Source organism: Punica granatum, chromosome 1 (assembly GCF_007655135.1).
Source record: "Punica granatum isolate Tunisia-2019 chromosome 1, ASM765513v2, whole genome shotgun sequence".
Classification (NCBI taxonomy): domain Eukaryota; kingdom Viridiplantae; phylum Streptophyta; class Magnoliopsida; order Myrtales; family Lythraceae; genus Punica; species Punica granatum.
Window position 1 is genome coordinate 50,169,331 of NC_045127.1, and position 21,310 is coordinate 50,190,640.

The 21,310-nt window shown below is 35.7% G+C and overlaps 2 protein-coding genes across 2 annotated transcripts; both read right to left on the minus strand.

The window, feature by feature from the left end:
• Positions 1–8,134: 8,134 nt before the first annotated feature.
• On the minus strand, positions 8,135–9,706 carry LOC116190054. Its single transcript, XM_031519746.1, has 2 exons — positions 8,861–9,706; positions 8,135–8,708 (listed from the first exon to the last, which is right to left on the minus strand). Exon 1 carries the CDS (start codon positions 9,452–9,454, stop codon positions 8,939–8,941), a length of 516 nt encoding a protein of 171 aa, XP_031375606.1. The 5' UTR covers positions 9,455–9,706; the 3' UTR covers positions 8,135–8,708; positions 8,861–8,938.
• Positions 9,707–16,457: 6,751 nt separating this feature from the next.
• Positions 16,458–21,101, minus strand: LOC116193067 (probable GABA transporter 2). The gene is made up of 7 exons (XM_031521819.1): positions 20,655–21,101; positions 20,282–20,512; positions 18,393–18,490; positions 18,089–18,275; positions 17,686–17,816; positions 17,323–17,559; positions 16,458–17,130 (listed from the first exon to the last, which is right to left on the minus strand). Exons 1-7 carry the CDS (start codon positions 20,737–20,739, stop codon positions 16,741–16,743), a joined length of 1,359 nt encoding a protein of 452 aa, XP_031377679.1. The 5' UTR covers positions 20,740–21,101; the 3' UTR covers positions 16,458–16,740.
• Positions 21,102–21,310: the final 209 nt, after the last annotated feature.

Consider the following 21,310-nt stretch of genomic DNA (forward strand, 5'->3'; position numbering starts at 1 on the left):
CGTCGGAGAATGAATTGGGCCCGGTCCATTTTATCGGGCCTCGCTCTTTTAGAAGGAAGCCCGCCTACTTGGGCCTAAATTAGAGTTTCGGCCCATAACAGATTTTGCATCTTCAATTTTCTTACATACAATATACAAGATGCTTACTTCGAGTAACATGACAAGGTTGGAATTCCTGGCAATCCTCACAAACCGACATAAGGGTAAATTTTTGTAGAAATCTTAGCACTAATTTAACAATATTCAAATCAAACACCTTCTAATCGGGTTTCTATGAATTTGAGAGGCAATTATTATGCTAGAAATTGTACTTTCCTGCATATCATTGGTCTAATCCTGACATATGGCTAACTAAATACAGAACACTATTACACCAATCCTACTGTTAATGCTGGAAATAAGGAGAATATTAGGTATGTGGACAAAAGTTAACAAAGAGTACGACACACTATTTTTTTTTAAAATGAATTCTAAAATAGATAGATAGGTGTGATTTACGCTTTGTTTGGGAATGGAGTGGAGTTTAAATTCATTCCATTCCAACTATAAATAATTATATTTATTTGAAGTTATAATGATTGTATTATTAAATTATGAAACAAAAATGAAAAAAATAATGAATAGTTGAGAAAAAATAATGATTGTATCGTTGAATTGTGAAAAAAGTAATGAATAGTTGAGAGAATTTAATATTAAAAATTAAATTGAATGATAGAAGATAAAAAAAATTAAAGAAAAAGAAAAAAGTAATAATTGTGTTGTAAAATTGAAGATAAGTGAAGTTCAAGTGGAGTAAAGTTAAAAAAATTACTTATTTGCCGACAATTCTTATAACAACTGCCATAATTTGTTCTCCGTAAGAATTACTTCTCACGCCGTTCCAGTGCGATTAATTAGGTTCCTATCTCCTGTCGCTTGATTAATCAATTTCTCAATAAATTATCGTGTTATTTGAAAAATAATAAAAAGAATGGAATCGAAACCATATTATTGATTCATCCAACTTCTAATAACCAAAATGGCAGTGGGCATCTCAATATAGTTACACATAAATCAACCTACAGGCTACAAAGCTATAATTTTTTTCCAAAAAAGAGAGAGAGAGTATAACTTAGTAATGCACGTCCTTATTTGGTAAATAAGAGGTTCTATATTCAATACTTGTTGTTGTGAGATTATTCATACATCTTTATTAATTATTAAAATTTATATTTCATTATATAAGTGTATGGCCATTCTCTTAATCGAAAAAAAAAATACAAATTTGCTTTTCGCATAATTTCATCAGTCAACTTGTATATAGTCCCAGACTTTTAAATAAATCTGATCCCAAAATTAATTGTCTGTCCTCTGATGAGCAGATATATATTGCATAATTATACATATATATATATATGATATTTTTATATATATGCACACGGGCACATCTATATCTATATCTATACTATATATAAAAGTAGGTGACATTTCTCTAATTTTTATTATTTCAAAAATATAATTATATTTTCATGACTTTTTCTCGCACCTTTTTTGCTCGTCACTTTTGATCGTGCACTTAACTATATATATATATAGCTTTTTCTATTCATTGATATTTTTTGACATATTATTGCCTCTCATCTGTCTCAACAAGTTAGCATTTCATCATCACATGTATGTTTGCCCCATTTTTCCCACCGACTTATAGTTTCAAAATTTTGCTACTTCATATGTTTATTATCAACATTCGTTGTCTCATCATGCTCAAGATCATATGTTTATTGTCAACATTCGGTGTTTAATCATGCTCAAGATTCTTTGTCTCATCGATGTGCCTGGTTCATTATGATATAATAAATAGAAAATCCCACACATACCCATTGACTTATGAATAAACCTAATTGAACTTCGACGAGAACTACTTTATGTAGTTGGTAGGAACAAAGAGAGCTTTTTTCAGTAATACGATGCTAAGAATTTCAAATATTATATATAAAAGTACGATATCCTCCATTGTTTCTCCACTTTTCTTCCTAAAATATCCCAACCCTCGTTGTTTTTTACCTTTCTATCATGTGGTGGCCACTCATGACCTTTCAATAAGTAACATTTTCAAATTTTGGCCAGAGTTTATTTACTGGTCATAGCCAAATTAACCCACATTCCATGCACCATGTATAATGTGATTATTCGTCTATAAAATCATGTCTATGAATAATTTGGTGAACAAAAATAAAATTTGTTAAACTCTTGTTACTTCTGTCAATGAAAGAATACTTCAATATGTGAATCGCATATAAGCACGAGGATTTTAGTATTGCTTGATCTAAGAATTAATTAATATGTTAAAATTTACATATGATCTATCTGTTACGTGTAATCCTATGGTTGAAATCGTAATTCTCAAAGTATTTAATATATCTTTATGTATATTGGTACTTTTTTTATGGTCCTCCATTAATATGATCTAAACAATTTAATCACAAGATTTGGATATTTCTTTTTTTATTTTTCATTTTTGATTTAAAAATTAATGTGTTCCTGAAAGATGTATTCATGTCCCTTGATTGTTGGATATGTTTCTTTGAGAGTTTGATGAATATCTTTTATAAAATCACAAATATGTATTTGTATATTGAAGAGATGTAACTATACATTGAAGAGACATGACATTTTACAACTTAAAAATGTCGATTCTTTTATTTCAAGAAAAGTTTTCTTTGCATTTTTTGGTATTCTAATTTCAAAAATTCGCCTTTGTCCCTTCCTTCGAAATTTTTGTTCAAGTATTATGAGATTACAAAACTCTATTCTTGCTTCTAAATTCCTTCAATAGCATCTAAAGATTCAAAAGTTAATCAAGTTTTCCATTTGAATGCATATTAAAAAAATCCCTAGTAGTTCGTTAAATCTTGGGAGTTGCATATGATCGAACAATTTGCACAAAGTTGGTGATGGAGATCTACTTTGAATTGAATGTCTTCCATAATGTTCTTGAACTGGTTTCACTTTGAAAACTCATTTATTTTTTTGTTTATAAGAATTGTTGAGTATGATTTTTTTTTGTATGTTACATTGTATTTTTATGTGTAGAGAGAAAACACAATATATACATCATGATCATTAGCATATGATTATAACTGGTGACAATATATGCATCACATGATACAACACCACTTAAACATCCATTGGCCTTGAAACGTTAGGCAATGAAGGGAGACGGAGATTGTAAAGGCCTGAAATAATGGAGGATATTTTTATAGTTATATAGAGTCGCAAAAGTGTTTAATTTGTTTACTTTGTTTCTTAGAACTGGTGACTAATAGAGGAGAGAAGAGAGAGGGAGATTGGAAGAGAGAAAAATGGAGTGACAAATCAGGTAATTATTTAGTTATTTTTATATAATTTAATCTTAATTTTCTGGTTTCCATTATTTTACATTATATTAGAAAGGGTACTCTTGGTAAGTAAAAGTGAGACAAAAGGGAAATATCTCCCTTTATAATAGCACTAGATGCGGAATTGTGCTACAAATGGTGATTAACATTATAATTGAGATACAAATTAAAATAATAAAAATATATAGCTAAGAAAATACAAGTCCGAAATTGACTCGCTAAACTCAAGAAGCATTCGGATGATAGTAAACTTTTAATTAAGATAATTAAAGATATAGTTAAAAAAATAATTAAAAATAAATAGGATGAGTGAACGGTATGGGTGTTTGGGTCCAAGTACCATGTTTCTTTCACAATATCCGGACCCTACCCTGTAAAGAATATGTTCTAATATTTTAGAACCGAACCTGACCCTGTTGAGTCCTAGAATCGGAACCTACTCGAAATTTGTATTATACCATAGGTTCGGGGTACCATGTTGGAACCCTTTAAATTTTTTGCCTCGCTAAATAAAATCGAAAAATGTCTCATCCATAATCAGTAATTATGCAAAACAGAATGTCGACATAGATTTAGATTAATCCACAATACATATACAACAAAGAGTAATATGTCTCATCAATCCATCCACAAAACTAAACATCCGTAATACGATCAGGTCTCACGAAGGATATACCAATTGTCGTTGAACCAAAGCTGCTGACGATAATGAATGTGAAGCTTCCACCGAGAGAGAGATAGAAAGAGGGTAAAGTAAAATGGAGAAATATATATGAATATAACTATGAGAAATTATTTTCGGGTTCAAGCACTGGTTCCGGTTCCGATTTTGTGTACCTTATATGCAGGAACCGTAACCTATTTTCACTGATTTCTAATTTTAATACACGGACCCTATCACATTTTCAATACGAGCTACTCGGACTCCATCTTAACAAGTAGGTTTCAATCGGTTTCGAGTATATCCGGTATCCATGCACACCCCTAGTGAACGGTTGAAGATAGGATAAGCAAGGGGTGGATGATTGGGAGAGAGAGAAAGTAGGGCAAATTGGATGTTATTAAACAAAAAATCCATTTTAACCTTAATTCAGGTGATGTTACTAATTAGAATTATTTTATTAAGGGCATTTTAGGAAAGTGAAATTAGACCAAACCTTTCCTTCTCACTTTTGTATTAGTATAAATAAATATAGATTTAATTTTTTAAGTAGATATATATTTAATTTTATAAGTAGATATCTATGGAAAAAAATTATATTTTTACATATTACGTTAACTTTTAAATTTAACATAACAAGGAGGATTCGGCTTTTAGAGATCATCTTCTGACTCGCCAAAATGGGTCGCCAAAAGCCTCCTGTAATGGGTCTAGTGCGACCCAAAAAATTGGACCGCTCAAGATAGGACTTTGCCCAACCATTTCTGATGGGTTGGCAAAAAATGCTTGTGGTAGGCCAGGCTACGCCGACCCACAGAAAAGGGTCGTTTCTAGATATGATTGTTGGAAACCAAATAATTAAGGTCGGCACAAATTAATCGCCCTAGATACGATCTATTCCGACCAAAAAAAAAGATGATAGCCTCAAGCAAGGCTTTACCCGACCCATTGTGTAACGTCGGCCGCCTATACCGACTCTCAAAAATGGATCGGCCTAGGTATGATTTTTCACCACCCAAATTTCTTGGTTGGCCAAGCAAGGTCTATGACTATCCATAATAAATCGCCCTAGGTTTGTTTTTTCACGACCCAAAAAGGAAAGGGTGGTCTAATTTCAGACTTTAGGCACCAAAACGAAAATCTGAAATTTTGAAAATTTAGAATTTTGAGAATTTAGATTTGAAAGTAATATGAGTACGTTGCTCCATATGTCTTCCTGAAATTGATTTGTTTCCACCACCGAAATCCCTAATTTCTCAATCAATACTTCCCCGCTCTCTCCGCACCTGCATCGATCATTCCCTCCACTGCTGTACGCCGCCTAGACGACCCTTTTCGGCCCCGCAAGTTCCTGACCAACGAGGAGTTGGAGAAGCTTGAGTTCTTGGAGATCTACTCCTACTCCCAGGAGCTGAAATCCGGGCACTTGACGGTTAGGGTTATGAGGGCGGAGGAAATGGACGACATGGTGAAGCTGCTAGCAGAGTCCTTCGCGGACTCGACGTTGCTGCCCTAGGGGTACGTGCCTCTGCTACGGAGTCCTTCCTCCTCGGAGGTCCGAGTCTCCCCCGACGAACCCTGCATCTCAGCTTCAAGCTTATTTCCTCGAGACCACAGTTCTGCTCCCTTTCAGCACCTCAGCAGGAAGCAACCCAAGCAGCAGCTCCCTCCTTAGCCTCATCCCAACCAGTAGAAGCTTGATCCTGAGTTCCTCCTAACGCCGTGCTCAGCTCCAGCCATAGAGAAGGCTATGTGAGCTTCTCAAACCCCCGAATATGGTTGCTTATGTTTAGTGGAGATGTATAGGTTTTCTATGATCGATCTGGAGTCGATTTGTCTAGTTCCGATGGTTTGATATAAAGTGTCGGAAATCTTAGCTCAGTGTATGATACTTCATTCATCAATTTGAGCACATTTGGTTTGATTAGATGACTTGAAGCCGTGATTGATTGATTGATTGATTAAGGGTCGTTCTATCTGATTTGATGGCTAAGGGTCATGCTTTAACGATAAGCTGAATTATACGATGGCCCTTTGGTTGATTTAAGTGCACTTGGCATGCTTTTGGTTACTCTTGGTAGTGTTTGAGAACTTGTCCTAGTTTCAAAGCTTTCAAAGACAAATGACAAGAATGGCGTGAAGAAAATTCGAAAAGAACAAGAACGGTGTGAAGAAGCAATTCGAGCTGAAGTTGCTACAAAGCAAGTGTAAATTTTTTCATAAGTATATGGCTTTGTCGGGTCTTGTAATCGTAGAATTCTTAAATTATTAATATGTAATGACTTTGGCATAACTATTTGGATTGTCAATTTGATTCATGGGTAATTTATATTTGTTCATACCAAAATTAGTTAATAGTTTGTTGACAAATTCCAAAAGCTAACTTGAATTTTTATATACTGATAATAAGCTAATAACATGTTGACGGCAGCACCAGTTATTTATTTTTGTGGACTGACAGAAGGCTACTAACCTGTTATTAATAGGCGAGCTATATATGTATGTATTATGCTTTGGCGATCCAAAGCTTTAGGTCGGCCAAACCATGGCTTCGCCTACTCAAATTGGGTCGACCCAGATTCGCTTGGGCTGACCCAAAATTTTTGAGTCAGTCAAAACCATGGTCTGGCCGACCCAAATTGAGTCGGTCCAGATATGCCTTGGCCGACCAGATTTCTCCCGAACCATAATTTTGGGTCACCTTAGGTTGGGTTTGTGGCGACCCTTTTCGAAAGGGGTCACCAGGCCTATTCATACTTTACCTTAGACAACCCTTCCTGGTCAGGAGATCAATCGAGACCTAATGGGTCGCACCGTCTTTTTTTGGGTTGCCCAAGGTCCCCCGTGTTGTAGTGATTTGATATTATAAATTAAGAAATGATTTTTGAAAGTTGTATGTATTCATATTGCCTTTTGGTAATAACTAATATAAATATGGCATATATATCTTCTTTTAGTATTTTAGTTTAATTATTATTTCTATATTTATTATTAAACACATTTACTTAATGGTATGATAAATTTTGTTATCATCATCATCATTGTTGTTATTATTGTTATTATAATATTAAATTTATGTATTTTTAGATAAGGGTAATTTTTCAATTATATTAACTTATTTTTAATTTTTCGTAAATGTAATTATATTTTATTAAAAGAAGAAAATAATTTTATCAATTGATTTAAATAGTTGGTTAGGTAATTTCATATTTATTAATTTGATGCACTATAATTACTATCTAGTAAGATAATTCATAATATTAGATATATTTATAATTTTCTTATAAAATTTAAATTATATATATTCTTAGCTTTTTAGAAGTATGCATTATAATATGATAAAAGAACTTTTCACGTACAATGCACATATATATCTACTAGTATATATAAGTTTTCCTGCACAAAATTGATTAATTTCTCAAAATATTTTGATGTTCAATATTATTATTAAATAATTAATAACAGCATTAAAAATATAAAATCGGGAATTAGGAAGGGGGCAGCTCGAAGTTAGGTCATTGGCAGGTATACGGTCACGGGCCTCTCGGCCTTATCATGTGTGACATGTAACATCATCGTTCAGCCAGGTCCAACTTTTCCTACGCGAGTCCTGTGCATGATGGTGACCTTAACGATGTATCACCCCCAAAAAAACCTTTAAGAAAATTTAATTAAACAACTACACAAAATGCTGGTGCTAAAAATATAGCCGAGGATCATAAAAGTACATGTGATTCCACGAGCTTTTCCATTTAATTTTCCCGCAGAAAAATTTATTTTGTTCTCGCCACACTCCTGTGTACATGTTAGATTTGGAACAACACCTAATGTATTAGTTTCATAACATAATTTGGTATTTCTACTCATAACATAATCGACCTAATTACATCTAATGACCACAATCATAATATTTTTTTCTGGTTATAAGGGAAGCATATGGCCCCGTACAATAATATAAATAATAAAGCTAAATAAAAGGGTATGGATATCCCGCTGACGATGATCGAATCCAAGACCATATAATTCCAGGCGGTGACTTGTGCTCTCGCACCAAACTCCCTTCCTCATAATCATAATATACTTTGACATGATGATATTGGCCAAAAGTGGCCGAGAACGGCCCAGAAAGAGCTGAAATAGTTTTTGTTGGTTATAAAGGAGGTCTAAAATCTAGTACAATGAAAGAAAAACACTAAATAATTAATAAAGGGGTACGGGTAGTCTCACTAGGTATCAAACCTGTGATCTCTAGGTCAACAGATGAGGACATGCGTCACTACGCTACATCTTCTTTTAATAAAAAAAGAGGTGAAATATTAAATGCCAAAAAATTGCCCATATAAAGACTCTGATACTATAATAGGATACAAAATGACCTCGAAGAAAACCCACACACTCTTCAAATTTATCCTACTAGAAAATACTATTATATCACAAGTAAATTAAGTTGCATGAATATGTATCCTCTTGGCTTTGTATTATTTCAAGCACTTTCAATTCATGTAAACAGTTACATAAGGTTTTCATGATCTCTTCATTAAACTCGTGAAGCTCCCTTCAAATCGAAGATAATCACATACAATGTTGCAAAGATATATTTCCCCAACATCATATCTAACTGCATCTGTATGTTTACGCTCTATAGAAGATTTAACGGACCAAAACTCATCCTGTAAAAATCGGAACAAAAGTTATTGCCCGATCGGATGCATAAATATCCTCAAATTATTAGCACCTAATGTTCAACAAACACATTCTATAATTCAGTAGAAAGTAAAAAAAGAAAAGGAAGCAAGGAAGAAAAAATGTCCCAACAACTAACCTTTGACCGTATGTACATCCAGTAGCAAAATACCACGTAAGAGCATAATAATATTGTTTTTATATTTGTTGGCCGGGTTTACTTTTGAGCACATGAGATGCCGACGGAAGGGGCCGCGAACCTGTCCGACGCCGTCCTCCTCACCAAGGAATTGATCTCCGGAGAGAGGCTCGCCAGGTGGTCGATCTCGGGAGCCTCTGGGATAGTAGTCAGGGCGCCAGACTTGTCATAGAGGATGTAGAACCCGTCCCGCCCCTGGCGGTCCCCCTTGACTCTGAACATCGAACCGGACGAGCCCCGTTTCGTCCTGAAGATAGACCGGACCAGCTTGTTGAGCGAGCGGGAGATCTTCGAGGGCTTCTTGTAACTAGATATCGGCTGGGTAGGCACCGCAGGGTCGAAGACAGCGGTGGGGACGCAGTGGTCGGGGAGGTGGGGCATGGAGAGGGTTCGGGAGGAGATGGCGGAGTCTAGCTGGTTCTTGAAGGACTTGAGCTCGAAGGAGTCATAGAGCGTGCTTCCGCAGTCCCAGACGGCGGACTTGGGCCGGTCGATTTGGATCGTGAGCTTCTTGAGCTGCGCCGGCTTCTCCATTTCTCGTCGTGATCGATCACAGAGAGAGAAAGGGAGTGGTAGTTATGAAAGTTTTTCCGAGTTTAGAGAAAGCTGGAAGGATAGAGGAGGGAGAGGTTTTCATTAATGATCGAAGCTGGAGGATGATGGCGATGGCGATGGCGATGAATAATGGTAGGTGATGGTAGTGGACGCGTAACTTTATTTGACGGATCATCGGAGCCTGTGAGAAGAGAAGAACATGTACATGGTTTAACGTAAGATCACGTCCGCGCCATGTCTACCATTAAAAAATTTATGGCGTAGCTTCGGGAAATGAGTTTTGGTGCACTGACATCGCCATCAAGTTGGAACCAATTAGAAATCTAAGATTCGATTCTTGTAAGTGAAACTTTACATACTCCTTTACTTTTTATCATCTTTTAGGCATACGACCTCGTTTGTAACCGAAAAATAATTTACGGAGTTTCCTCTGTGCTGCGTGTACAGCTGAGGATCGATCAAGATCGATCCGTTCCCATTGCTTGGCATTAAATGTAACACGGTTTATTAAAATAATTAATTATTGTTTACGCATACAGTAAAGTGAAATGATTAAATTATTGATGACTGCCTTCATGTTTTCTTTTTTAATTATTACAAATATATTGACCGGTATGGAGAAATACTTATTTTAGGGAGAATTGTAATTAATAGATACAGAAACACGTAGCTAGTGCATGATCAGAAGGTGCCGATTATATGTCCGCAGGCTGCATGTTGCATTGGGAAGATTAGAGATATTATTCGATGAAAAAAGTGATGATATGATACATGCATTACGTATACATATAAGAGCACCTCGAGATGAGACTGTGATCGTAGAGATTATGATAGTTTATCAATTTTCTTGGTTATACTGGAAATTGATTAGAACTCGCGAGAGAGGATATCAGAGTTATAAATTAGATAATTAACTTGCGGAAAAAGTTTTGTTGCAACATATATACAATTCGGGTGCGTGGACTGTACACCAAATACATGTGAATGGATGAATATGATCATGACCGAATTTGTTATACAAACTTAAAGTATAGAAAATCTCTTGGAAGAAAAATAATTTTTTTAAGTAAATATTTTTTAATTTGAGGGCCCTTGGAAAACTAATACCTCACGCCTTATAAATTATAGTATGTCTTACAGAAAAAATATAAATGTATGAGAGAAATGGAATATAGAGCATTTTGATATGCCTTTGTTCATACTTCAGATGATTTATTTTATCAAAGAGGAAGTAACGAAGTAGTGTATGCTTTCGTCTAGAAATTCAGAGATTTTAGGTTTGATATTCGTTATAGAACTACTCATATCAATTTATTAAATATTATGATTTATATTTCATTATACTAGGTTAATAATTGGTGAATTTCTATGATAAAAAAAATATGTACTAAAATTATAACAAAGTGAGAAATTTGGGTAATTTATCCTAATATTTACATATGGGAGCGTGTGGACATAGTCCGTGCAAGAAACGATAACATGACTCGGTCATTAAAACAATTAAGTCGACATTGAGGCGTAGTGTGTTTTTTTTTTTGGGGCAATAATAATAATAGTCCATTATTAGCATAGTCAATTTACTAACCAACCAAGAACGGACAAGGATGTCAATTTTTCACTCGAAAAAGAAAGTGCACATCATGGGATGTTGATCAATAGCATTATACATATAATTAAGGGTAAATTATATTGGTAGTTCAAAAAGTTTTAATAATGTATCGAGTTAATTCAAAAAGTTTTTTTTGCTACTTGATGGTACAAAATGTTTCAAAGTTATAACATGATAGTACAAACCGTCATCTCGCCATTGACGCCGTCAAGCCGACGCTGATGGTGCAAAACCGATTTTTGTGGGACGTTACATGATGTTGCAAAATGTTTTAAAATTGTAACTTAATAGTACCAAATGTTTTACGTAAGTTATATTATAGTATAAAATTTACAGTTTTGTAAAGGACGGTTTGACGGCGTCAATGGCGAGCTGACGGTTTGTACTATCATGTTACAACTTTGAAACATTTTGTACCATCAAGTAGCAAAAAAAAAAATTTTGGACCAACCTGATACATTATTAAAACTTTTTGGACTATCAGTGTAATTAACCCTATAATTAATGTTATCACATATTGTTGGAGGATCATTGCATGATTCGGTGGGTGATTTATTTTAATTTAATTAAAATGCATGTCAAGATAGGCACCCATTGAAGATCATTCCACCAAATTATTATTTAATTACCAATGTGACTCTTTCAATTTTTTAAATTTATGTAGAAATATCCGTTGACCCTACATTCATGGATTCAATAGTGAACGGGTTTTAAGGCAAGAATCACATGCCATATGCGTAGTTCGTCATCGATCCGCCTGCCGTCACACGAAATTGTGTGAAAGGGTCTTGGAGTTTTATTTAAATCAATTCTCTTTTCTTCTCTATGCATGTATATCTTTTTTGTTATAAAAGAGGTCTATACCAGAATAGATTGGCACAATTTAGTCAAAAGATGCAATTGTCCCCTTGGCATTTCTAATTAAAGCTATATTTACATATATATAATCTATATTATACATATATAGTTAATTAATAAATTTTAAGTTTTATCTCATGAAAAATGAAAACATCCATCTCAAATTTGTTAATATTTCATAGATCCCTTGATTTTTCTTATAAAGTCCTACTAAAAATTAAAAAATAAAAATAAAAACTCTAGCTAGCAAAGAAGGCTAATTTGCATTTCAATTTTAAGCTTTATAAATTATTATAAGAACTAGTAACAAATTGTCCTTTCTAGTAGAATTTCTCGTTCAAAAAATTTATCACGAAATCTCAAATCTCAAATTTTAATTTAGTAGAATAGATGAAATTTTGCTAATTTAAATATAATATTCATCTAATTTCTCAAAATTTACGCAATTTTCAGTAAGTAAATATAATTTTCTATTTTCAGTAAGTAAATACAATTTTATATATTATTATATGTTGATATAGTTTATCTTCCCCTCTAAAGGAAATTCTAGCTTTGTTCCTCGACCTATTTATGGACCTACAAGGGAAAATGAACGAATGCTAAGTCCCTTTGGTAAAAATTAAATTCAAAATCTTTTGATTGCGGTCAATGATTAATCTATTGCATCAAACTTTCTCTCTCATATTCGCTTACCTTTTAGGTGGTCTTCGCGGTCCTTGCAAAAACATTTGTCGAGTCTTCAGTTGTTCTGGACATCGAAGCATTATAAATTGATGCTAGAAGAAAAGATAATTATGTAGACGAAGAAATGTATAATGAGATCTTTCGGTGAGAAAAGAAAAGGGGTCCATAAGCTAGAATGATACACAAAGGGGCCAGCGTCAATAACATAGAATGCCAATTTCAATAACATAGTTGCCAGTTTCATCCAGGTTCAACTGAGTCGGCTTACTAAGAGGTAAATCTCTTACAGTGTGGATTTTTTGTATTTATAAAAACTCGAACCGGACACTTTATTTAATCGGAACAAATACCGAACCGATTGAATCAATCCACGTTGGTGACAGTGAAGCTTATTTATTCCTATCTTTCTGATCATGTATAAAGAGAGAAATGTCTTTTGATAAGTCTTATAAATAGAAAGATGATCATGGGTTTCAAGACGCCAGCCGGGTAGTTTCCTGATTAGAATTGACCCAATAAAGCTAACATATATGCACGCAGATATAGACGATGAGTAAACGATCAATTTCGTCCCTAACTTATGCAAGTTGTATCAATCAGGTCCTTGAGAAAAATATTATATCAATTCGATCTCTGGTCACATCAATTTCGTCATTGACCACATTAATTTCGTCATTAATTGCATCAATTTAATCCTTTCGCTTGGTCACGTCAATTTAATCCTTCCTTGATCGCATCATTTTAGTCCTTGTCAACATTAATTCTCTACATCAAAATGTCCCTCTTATTTTCTCCTTCCTTTTTATTACTATTGTCTCCAAGCCGAATTTAGAGCATTCATTCTCATTGCTCGAACCCCCGATTCTCGTGTTCTTGGTGGTTATAGAAAGCTTATACATAATACTACTACTTAGGATCAAGTTTTGAGCCAAAAAGTAAAGAAATAAGTTTGAAAAATGCTGTTGAAATTCGATTTTGACTCACAAGGCAGAAATTTCAAAGAGCGATATCTCTCAAACCGTGCAACGAAATTACTAGCCGTCAAGTGTTGTACCTTCCTTACAATATGAGAAATTTGTCTATATAAATTTTTTGGACTAATATTGACTCTATACGAATTTGTTCCCGTGTCTTAGAGAGAGAAATCTTTATGAATCATTAATGACAAATTCTTATAAAGTCAATATGGATCCAAAAATTTATATATACAGATTCCTCATATAGTGAGGAAGCTACAGCATTTGACGCTCGTAATTTCATTGTACGATTTGAGAGATATTACTCTCTGAAATTTCTACCTCGTGAGTGAAAATTGAATTTCAACAGCAGTTTTCTAACTTGTTTCTTTGCTTTTTTACTCGAAACATGATCCTAAGTAGTAGTGCTATGTATAAGCTTTCTATAACCATCAAGAACACAAGAATCAGAGGTCCCAGCAATGAGAATGAATGCTCCAAAGTCGACTTAGAGACAAAAGTAGTAAAAAGGAAAGAGAAAATCAGATGAACCTTTTTTTTTTTAAAGAATTGATATTGACAAAGACCAAAATAATGTAATCAAGAAATGACTGAATTAATGTAACCAAGCGAATGGATTAAATTGATGTAACCCAAGATGAAATTGATATGACAAATAACGAAATTGATGTGTCTGGGAACAAAATTGATGTAACAAATGACGAAATTGGTATGACCAGCGACAAAGTTGATGTGATTATGGGCCAAATTGATGTAACATTTTTCTCAATAATTCGATTGATGCAACTTGCATAAGTCAGAGACGAAATTGATTATTTACTCGATAAATAAATCACATCAAGCTCTTTAATACGTACAATATGAATGCATTGTAAAAAAAGAATTACTCACTATACCATATTTTAGTTAATATAATTATTTATTTATTTAATTAAAATCATCGTCTTACAAAGATAAAAATAATGGAGCCATCTCATCATACATTGGACACTTCGAACAACACTATGTACATAGATGGGAAAAATATAAAAATGTATTCCGGAAGTCGGAGCTTCCATGCTGCAGCCTCGATGTTTATTCCCTCTTCTTGTCATTGACTGAATCTGTCACCGAAAGATTCCGGCGTTGTCCTTATTAGTTATTATCCAATTAATTAAAAATTTACAAATAAAATTAATTATAATATATAAAAGTCAAAAAGCAAGACGTGAATATACGACTTAGGCTAAACTAGTAAATTATAACTCTATAATGAGCATCTTTATAATTCTATCCTATTTAGATAAATGGATTTCTACCCTTTTTTCAATTAGATTAAATTTCACAAGTGGTCTCTAGTTTACTCTTATAACCGGTATATATTAGTTACTTATTAAAATTCTTTTTTAAAATTTTAAAATTATTTACCCAATAATAATAATAATAATTAAGGACATCTCAAGTGATGAGAAATTTTTTGTACAAGTGAATATACATTTATCATTCACAAGTTGAAGTACAACCTGTCCTGCCTTTTCTATAAATTTATTTGTTGACCATGCATTTTCCCGTTGAAACTTCTCCATCCTTCTCGGCCGCAATCCAACCTGTCCTGGCTTTTCTCTCGAAGTGCCTCTATCAATGTGCATAAAAATATTTAACCGTATATATGTATGTTAAATTTTAGCTATAGGAATACTATTCCTTTTATATGGTGTTAAATGAAATCTGATTTATTATTTTAAATGTTACTTTGTATCTAATTAAGCCAATTACTTTTTATTAATATGTTAAATGCAATTATTTTTTATTATCTATTTATAATAGTAATTTAAGTATCATATATTTAAATAACTATTTTTTAAAAGTTAAATTTATCATATTTCAATTATAAGATAGCACAATATGATATCTTTGTATTTTAATCTTATCAGTATTCTTATAATTTCTGAAAATATAAATAAATGGAATTTACCAAAAAGTGCTAATTTGAAATCTTGGAGTCACCCCAACAAAGTTTAAGCTAATCAGAAGTGTTGGCCCAAAAAAGGAAAAAGAAAAAGAAAAAAACTAATCAGAAGTCCAAGTGAAAACATTGCTGGATACTAATGGAAATCAAACGCGCAGCCATTTCATTATTTTCCTTAATTCTTCCAATCTAATTAATAACCTTCTCTTCTTTTCAGCTTGAAGATCAACCCCATGCGCTTAACAAATTAGGTGTCCGACTGATTTAATTACGGAAATAGGCATTAGAAGCACCAGGATATGAGTTCCACACGTACCACATTTTCATCCCGATTACAAGTTAGGAGCCCTACTCGCTAAAGGGGCCAAATGACTAAACCTTCAAGAAACTCGAGGGGCAAAAAGTGACCAAAATGTAAAGTAATAGGCAATTTCAGACTGAAATAGAACTTCAGGTTTTAACTCTAAAAATTTTATCTAGAGAGAGAGTTACTTTTCATACCCAACCTTTGCTCAAATTCATTATAAATCTTTTTTCCAACTTCGTCTTCAAGAGTTACACATTTTATTCCTTTGCATTTCTTTTTCCATCCAAAAATAACATTCTTCAATAAAAAATTGTATTTGAAAGATAAAGAAAATGAAAATGCAAAAAAAAAATCAACAGTTATAGGGGAGGAAGATGGGGCTGCGTTCATGACCACCGAGATCACCATTGACCTCAAACTAGACGGGAATGGGTGTTAGCAACACCCTCCCTCTGAAATCAAGATCCGCAAAATTCCCGGTGTCAATTTTTTTCTAAAAAAAATCTTTTATGAAACATTAAGATCAAGCGAAACAAAATGCGTAACTTTTAAGGCAAATTTTGGAAAAAAAAAAAGTTTAAGACAGAAAATAAATTAACTAAAGATCAAATGGCTTTTTTCGCCTTCGCCTATTGCAAAATGTATAGTTTCTTTTTTTGGACAAGGATATTACTTTGATATACTGTGCTTTAAGATCTATTCCTATTACAATCAGTAGCAAGAGAACTTTTAGCTGTTAGCAGTTGGCACTATCACTCTGTTCAACAGACAGTGACTTTCATGGAGGTGATGGTACTTTGCAACTTAAATCGGATTACAATTTTATCGCGTTGCCTGCTATTTGTATGTTATTCTGTTCCATGTAACGAACTTGCTTGAGCCTTAGTCGACCACATCACTGCTGAAGAGCTTGAACTTGTTAGCGTCAAAGACCAGCTTCCTTATTGAAGAGAAGGAGCCCATTATTCCGGCACCAGAAAAGACCACGATGATCGAGACATTGACCCAGTATTTGAGGGACGACCTTGGTGGCTTGTAGGTCATGTTGTAGAGGACCATCGGGAGGACGAAATCTAGAGGAATGAAGCCGATAGCTCCCACCACACCATTTATGTCTCCGAAGAAGGGAAGCATCGCCGCAACAAACCCGCAGAAGATCATGTACAGAGTCCGAAGTATGATCCTTGGAATGAGGTTTCTCATTGAAAAAATCCCCTGCTTCACATCAGCCGATTTCTGTTCCATGATCTCGTATGCTACTTGGGAGTATACCTGTCTCATGTAAACGACAGAAATCATTATAGTATGACTCTAATGTCGATTTTCACTAACCCTACGGCAATCTCCGAGCATGACTGACCATGTCTAAGAAGAATCTCTTCTAGGTCTGATCTAAAAAGAATCAGAAAGCTTTTAATAAGCTCGATGTCATTAATGTAGATTAATCATGTTTCTTGGGCTCACCAAGCCGATAGCGAAGAGCTGCAGAAGTACAAATACGATCCCCAGGCCAAGAACCCATGTCGGAGCTAAAGCAGGCCCATTGTCGGGCATCAGGCTCTTGAGGATGTTCGAGTTGGATTCGTTCCCAAATGCCCAATATCCAGACACCGCAGCAGAGTAGAAAGTGACGCAGATCACCGAATAACACATTATAAGGCCCTTAAACATCTTCCCAGTTGCAGGAGGAGCCAGAGTTGCCTGCATTGAATGTGGCACGGAACCATCATTATTGTCGTTTGATTAGTAATAACTAAGGGAAGCGTAAAGTTTAGAATATTTCACTAGTAATATGTACTAGTAGAGACATAAAGTTGCTGAAATTACTTGTATCTCCGGCAGAATACCATTCCCGAAAATTGCGGCTATTATGGATATGGAAGTGAAGGCGCTAAAAACCCTCGCGGACTCTGAAGATTCCAAGGAGTAGTCCCTTGGCGGTGCATTCTTCGATAAACCTGCAGAACACGGGACATGGGGCAAGTTTAGCCTAAACCTGGTCCGAAGAGATCCTTTCAGATCAAATCAACCACAACAGTCGATCACAATGGAACGCATAGTGATTGAATGTCATGAGTAATCCGGTCTACTGAAATCTCTCGTAGACCTAGTCTAGGCTCAAATTTCGACATAACTTGCTATAAGTTCTTAGTAGGAAAGGAACAGTCAGTCATATATGCACGAAAAATTGCGGAACTTGTCATAAAGATCATCGGACTCAACCATTTACCTGCACGAATACAAGCGCCGACTACGAGAAAGGTGTAACCCAGACTGAGGAAGAGGGAGGCGAGGTTAATGTGCCTGAGGGAATGGAAGGTCGGGAGCTGAGATAGAACGATCATGACCACCGTCACCATTGCGATGAACTCATACAGTCTGAGGGAGCCATCCGGAGCAAGGTTCGAGTACATGATCTTATACGGTCCAAGAAACACAAGACTGAATAAAAATTCAGAGCGACAAAACCGAGATCAAACAGCTGCAACGAAGTCAGCAACCGCAAACATTCAGTCACATTCTGGAGCCAATACCTGGAGGCATTCACCAGCAAGCAAGATCGCTCCGATTCCAATTCCGGTGTTGATCGCAGTTTGAATAAATATTACAAAGTAAAACATCCATCCCGACCCTGTCCGAAAGCAAAAGCATGAAAAAGGACCACCTCTGATCACGGAGAAACAATTGACGCATTATGCATGCAGAGCAAAAGAGGTTGGGTTGGTCTTTTGCTGTTCCATTTTATATATTCCAGCTATCTCTAAAATAAATTGAAACCTTTTTTTTTTTAAGAAAAAGACAAAAACCCCTTATGGTTTTGGATCGAGACAAATCACACCATGTTTTTTTATTTAGGACAATTAATCCCCTGTGGCTTGCTCCGTTAGACATAAGGAGTTACGGCGTTAATTTTTTCATTTTCAGTCCTCAATCTTTAGTATTTTAATCATTTTGGTCCTAATTTTTTTTCTTTTATCATTCATATCCTCAACTTTTGATTTGTTTCATTTTAATCCTATAAAGAAAAATCGAAAGGGAAGGGGATCGGGGCCGCCAATCAGCGACCCCGAACCCTCCACCGAGGGCACCGGCACCCACAGAGGACACCAGCGACCTCGGTGGAGGGGTCGGGGCCGCCAATCCCCCCTCCCCCTTCGATTTTTCTTTATAGAACTAAAATGAAAAGTTGATGATATGAATGATTATAAAAAAAGATTTAAGACCAAAATGATTAAAATGCTAAAGATTGAGGACTAAAAATGAAAAAAATTGATGTCGTAACCCCATATGTCTAACGGAGCAAACCACATGGGGGCTAATTGTCCCAAATAAAAAAACATTGTGAGATTTATCCCGACTCCAAACCAGAAGAAGATTTTTATCTTTTTCCCTTCTTTTTTTGTGCACCTCATGTCCAAAAATATCGAGTATTCGAATAATTCAAGTTCGAGCAGGGTTGATCCGCTCAGAATAAAACTCTCATACTCGCGAAATTTTTACTATTCACAATAATCGATCCTATCTCAGCTGACCGGGATGGCATTCTTCAATTATATCGTTGACCGCTGACGTTGGCTATCCAATTAAAAATTGTGCTACATTAATTTCGATTAGCTTTATCCAATTAACTTTAAGAGGAAGTTGTGGATCAAATTAATTAGGTTGACCCAAGCAAGGCTATTGGCCGGTTTCACTGTAGGCTGATGTATCGAATCACCGGCCCGGCGAGAATCCAGGGGGAGAAGGGCTGACTCCCACGAAGGTACAGTCCCGGGCCTTGCGGGCCCTGTAGTCGGCCCAAAATGAGGTCCACGTGTTCCATTATCTTTTTCTGCCCCCCCTCTTTAAATACACATTGACCCGATCATACCACCGTCCCAAAAAATAATAATAATAAATTAAATTAAATTAAATTAATAAAAGTTGGAAAAAATTCCTTCAAGCAATAAATAAATAATTCTATCCATCCTAGCATCGTTCATTTTGCCTAGCTATTTCGGAACGTGGAATTTATTCCCCAGACATAAGCATCCCCTTTTCGAGTAGTTACTGATTATAGAATCAGATTCAATCGATTAATGCTTAACGAATAACACGGCCATGTAATATTCCATTGGCCATATTGTCCCGTTATGTGTTAATCGTTTTAATCTAATTTTAGAATATGAAAAAACATTTATGGGGAACTTCTTGTCACTTCCCGTCCCATGCCCTTAGTTTTTCGTTGAAGCGTTTAAAGAAAAAGAAAGGGTTATTAGAAAAACCATTTAAAAGGAAACATTGATTTTGTGGACGAGCATATCAACGTATTATTACTGCCCAAAATATAAAAGATAAAATAAAAAAATAATAATAAGAAGAAGAAAGAGTCGTGTCGGCAAGAACGAACGAACGAAACGAAAGATGAGGTTGGGGGTGTTACCGAGGACGTCGGCGGCGAGCTCACGGAAGCGGATGTGGCGGCGGCCGGACTTCTCGCAGTGGTCGAGGACCTTGGACAGGAGGAAGTAGGAGTAGAAGGTGACGGCCCCCATCACCGTCAGGCAGAGGAACCCTAATGCCCATCCCAGTCCCCTGAACGCGTACGGCAGCGTCAGTATCGTCGGCCCCACTATCGCCGTCGTCAGGTGGTACCCCGCGTGCCACCACTCCCCTGCATGCCCCCCCCGCGACGAAAGGGATGTCATTATCTCGGGTTAGCTCGTCAACGCACGGCTGATCGACTTCTCGCCGCCGCCGGCATTGATCGTGATTCCATGATCAATCATAATCATAATAAGGTACCGAGATGTCACCTTTGGATTCGAGGACGAAGACAGCCCCGGCGTCCGTGTCGCGTCGTGCCTCCGGGAAGGGGTCAGCCGCCGGAGGGTCCGCCATTGGATTGATCAGCCTTTACGTTCTCGGTCGGCGGTGAGGCGATGGGATGTGTTGACTGTTGAGGGGGGCGAGAAGAGCGGGGGAAAAAACAAATCAAGGACAATTTATTGCAGAGGGAACGTATTGCCAGTCGCCTGTGCGCGAACCGTGGTGTGTGCGCAGGTTAAGAAAACCATGCGCGTTGTGCGGTACGTTAGTGGGGGAGTGGAGGTTAAGTTGGATAGGAGTGGGTGGAGGAAGTGAAACAAATTTTCACTTTGGAGGCGTCGAATCTAAGCTAAAGTGCGCCGAGGGAGGGAGAGCATTCTTTTTGCCGCCCGAGAGAGTGCCTTTTCGTCGGCTTAGATGACATCTACGTCTGCGGGACAAGAAAATATGGGTGGGTTGCTTTCGTTTTAAAATCATAATTTTATTCTACTTCATCTTATTTTATTTTTTTCCCTATTCAAGAATATAATTATTACTTTTTTTATATTTTTTTCTAATTTAATAATAAATTCTTGTACGTACCTTTTCTTAAGAGAAAACTATTAATATGATCATTCAAAGATCACGTTGCCTTCAATTTGGC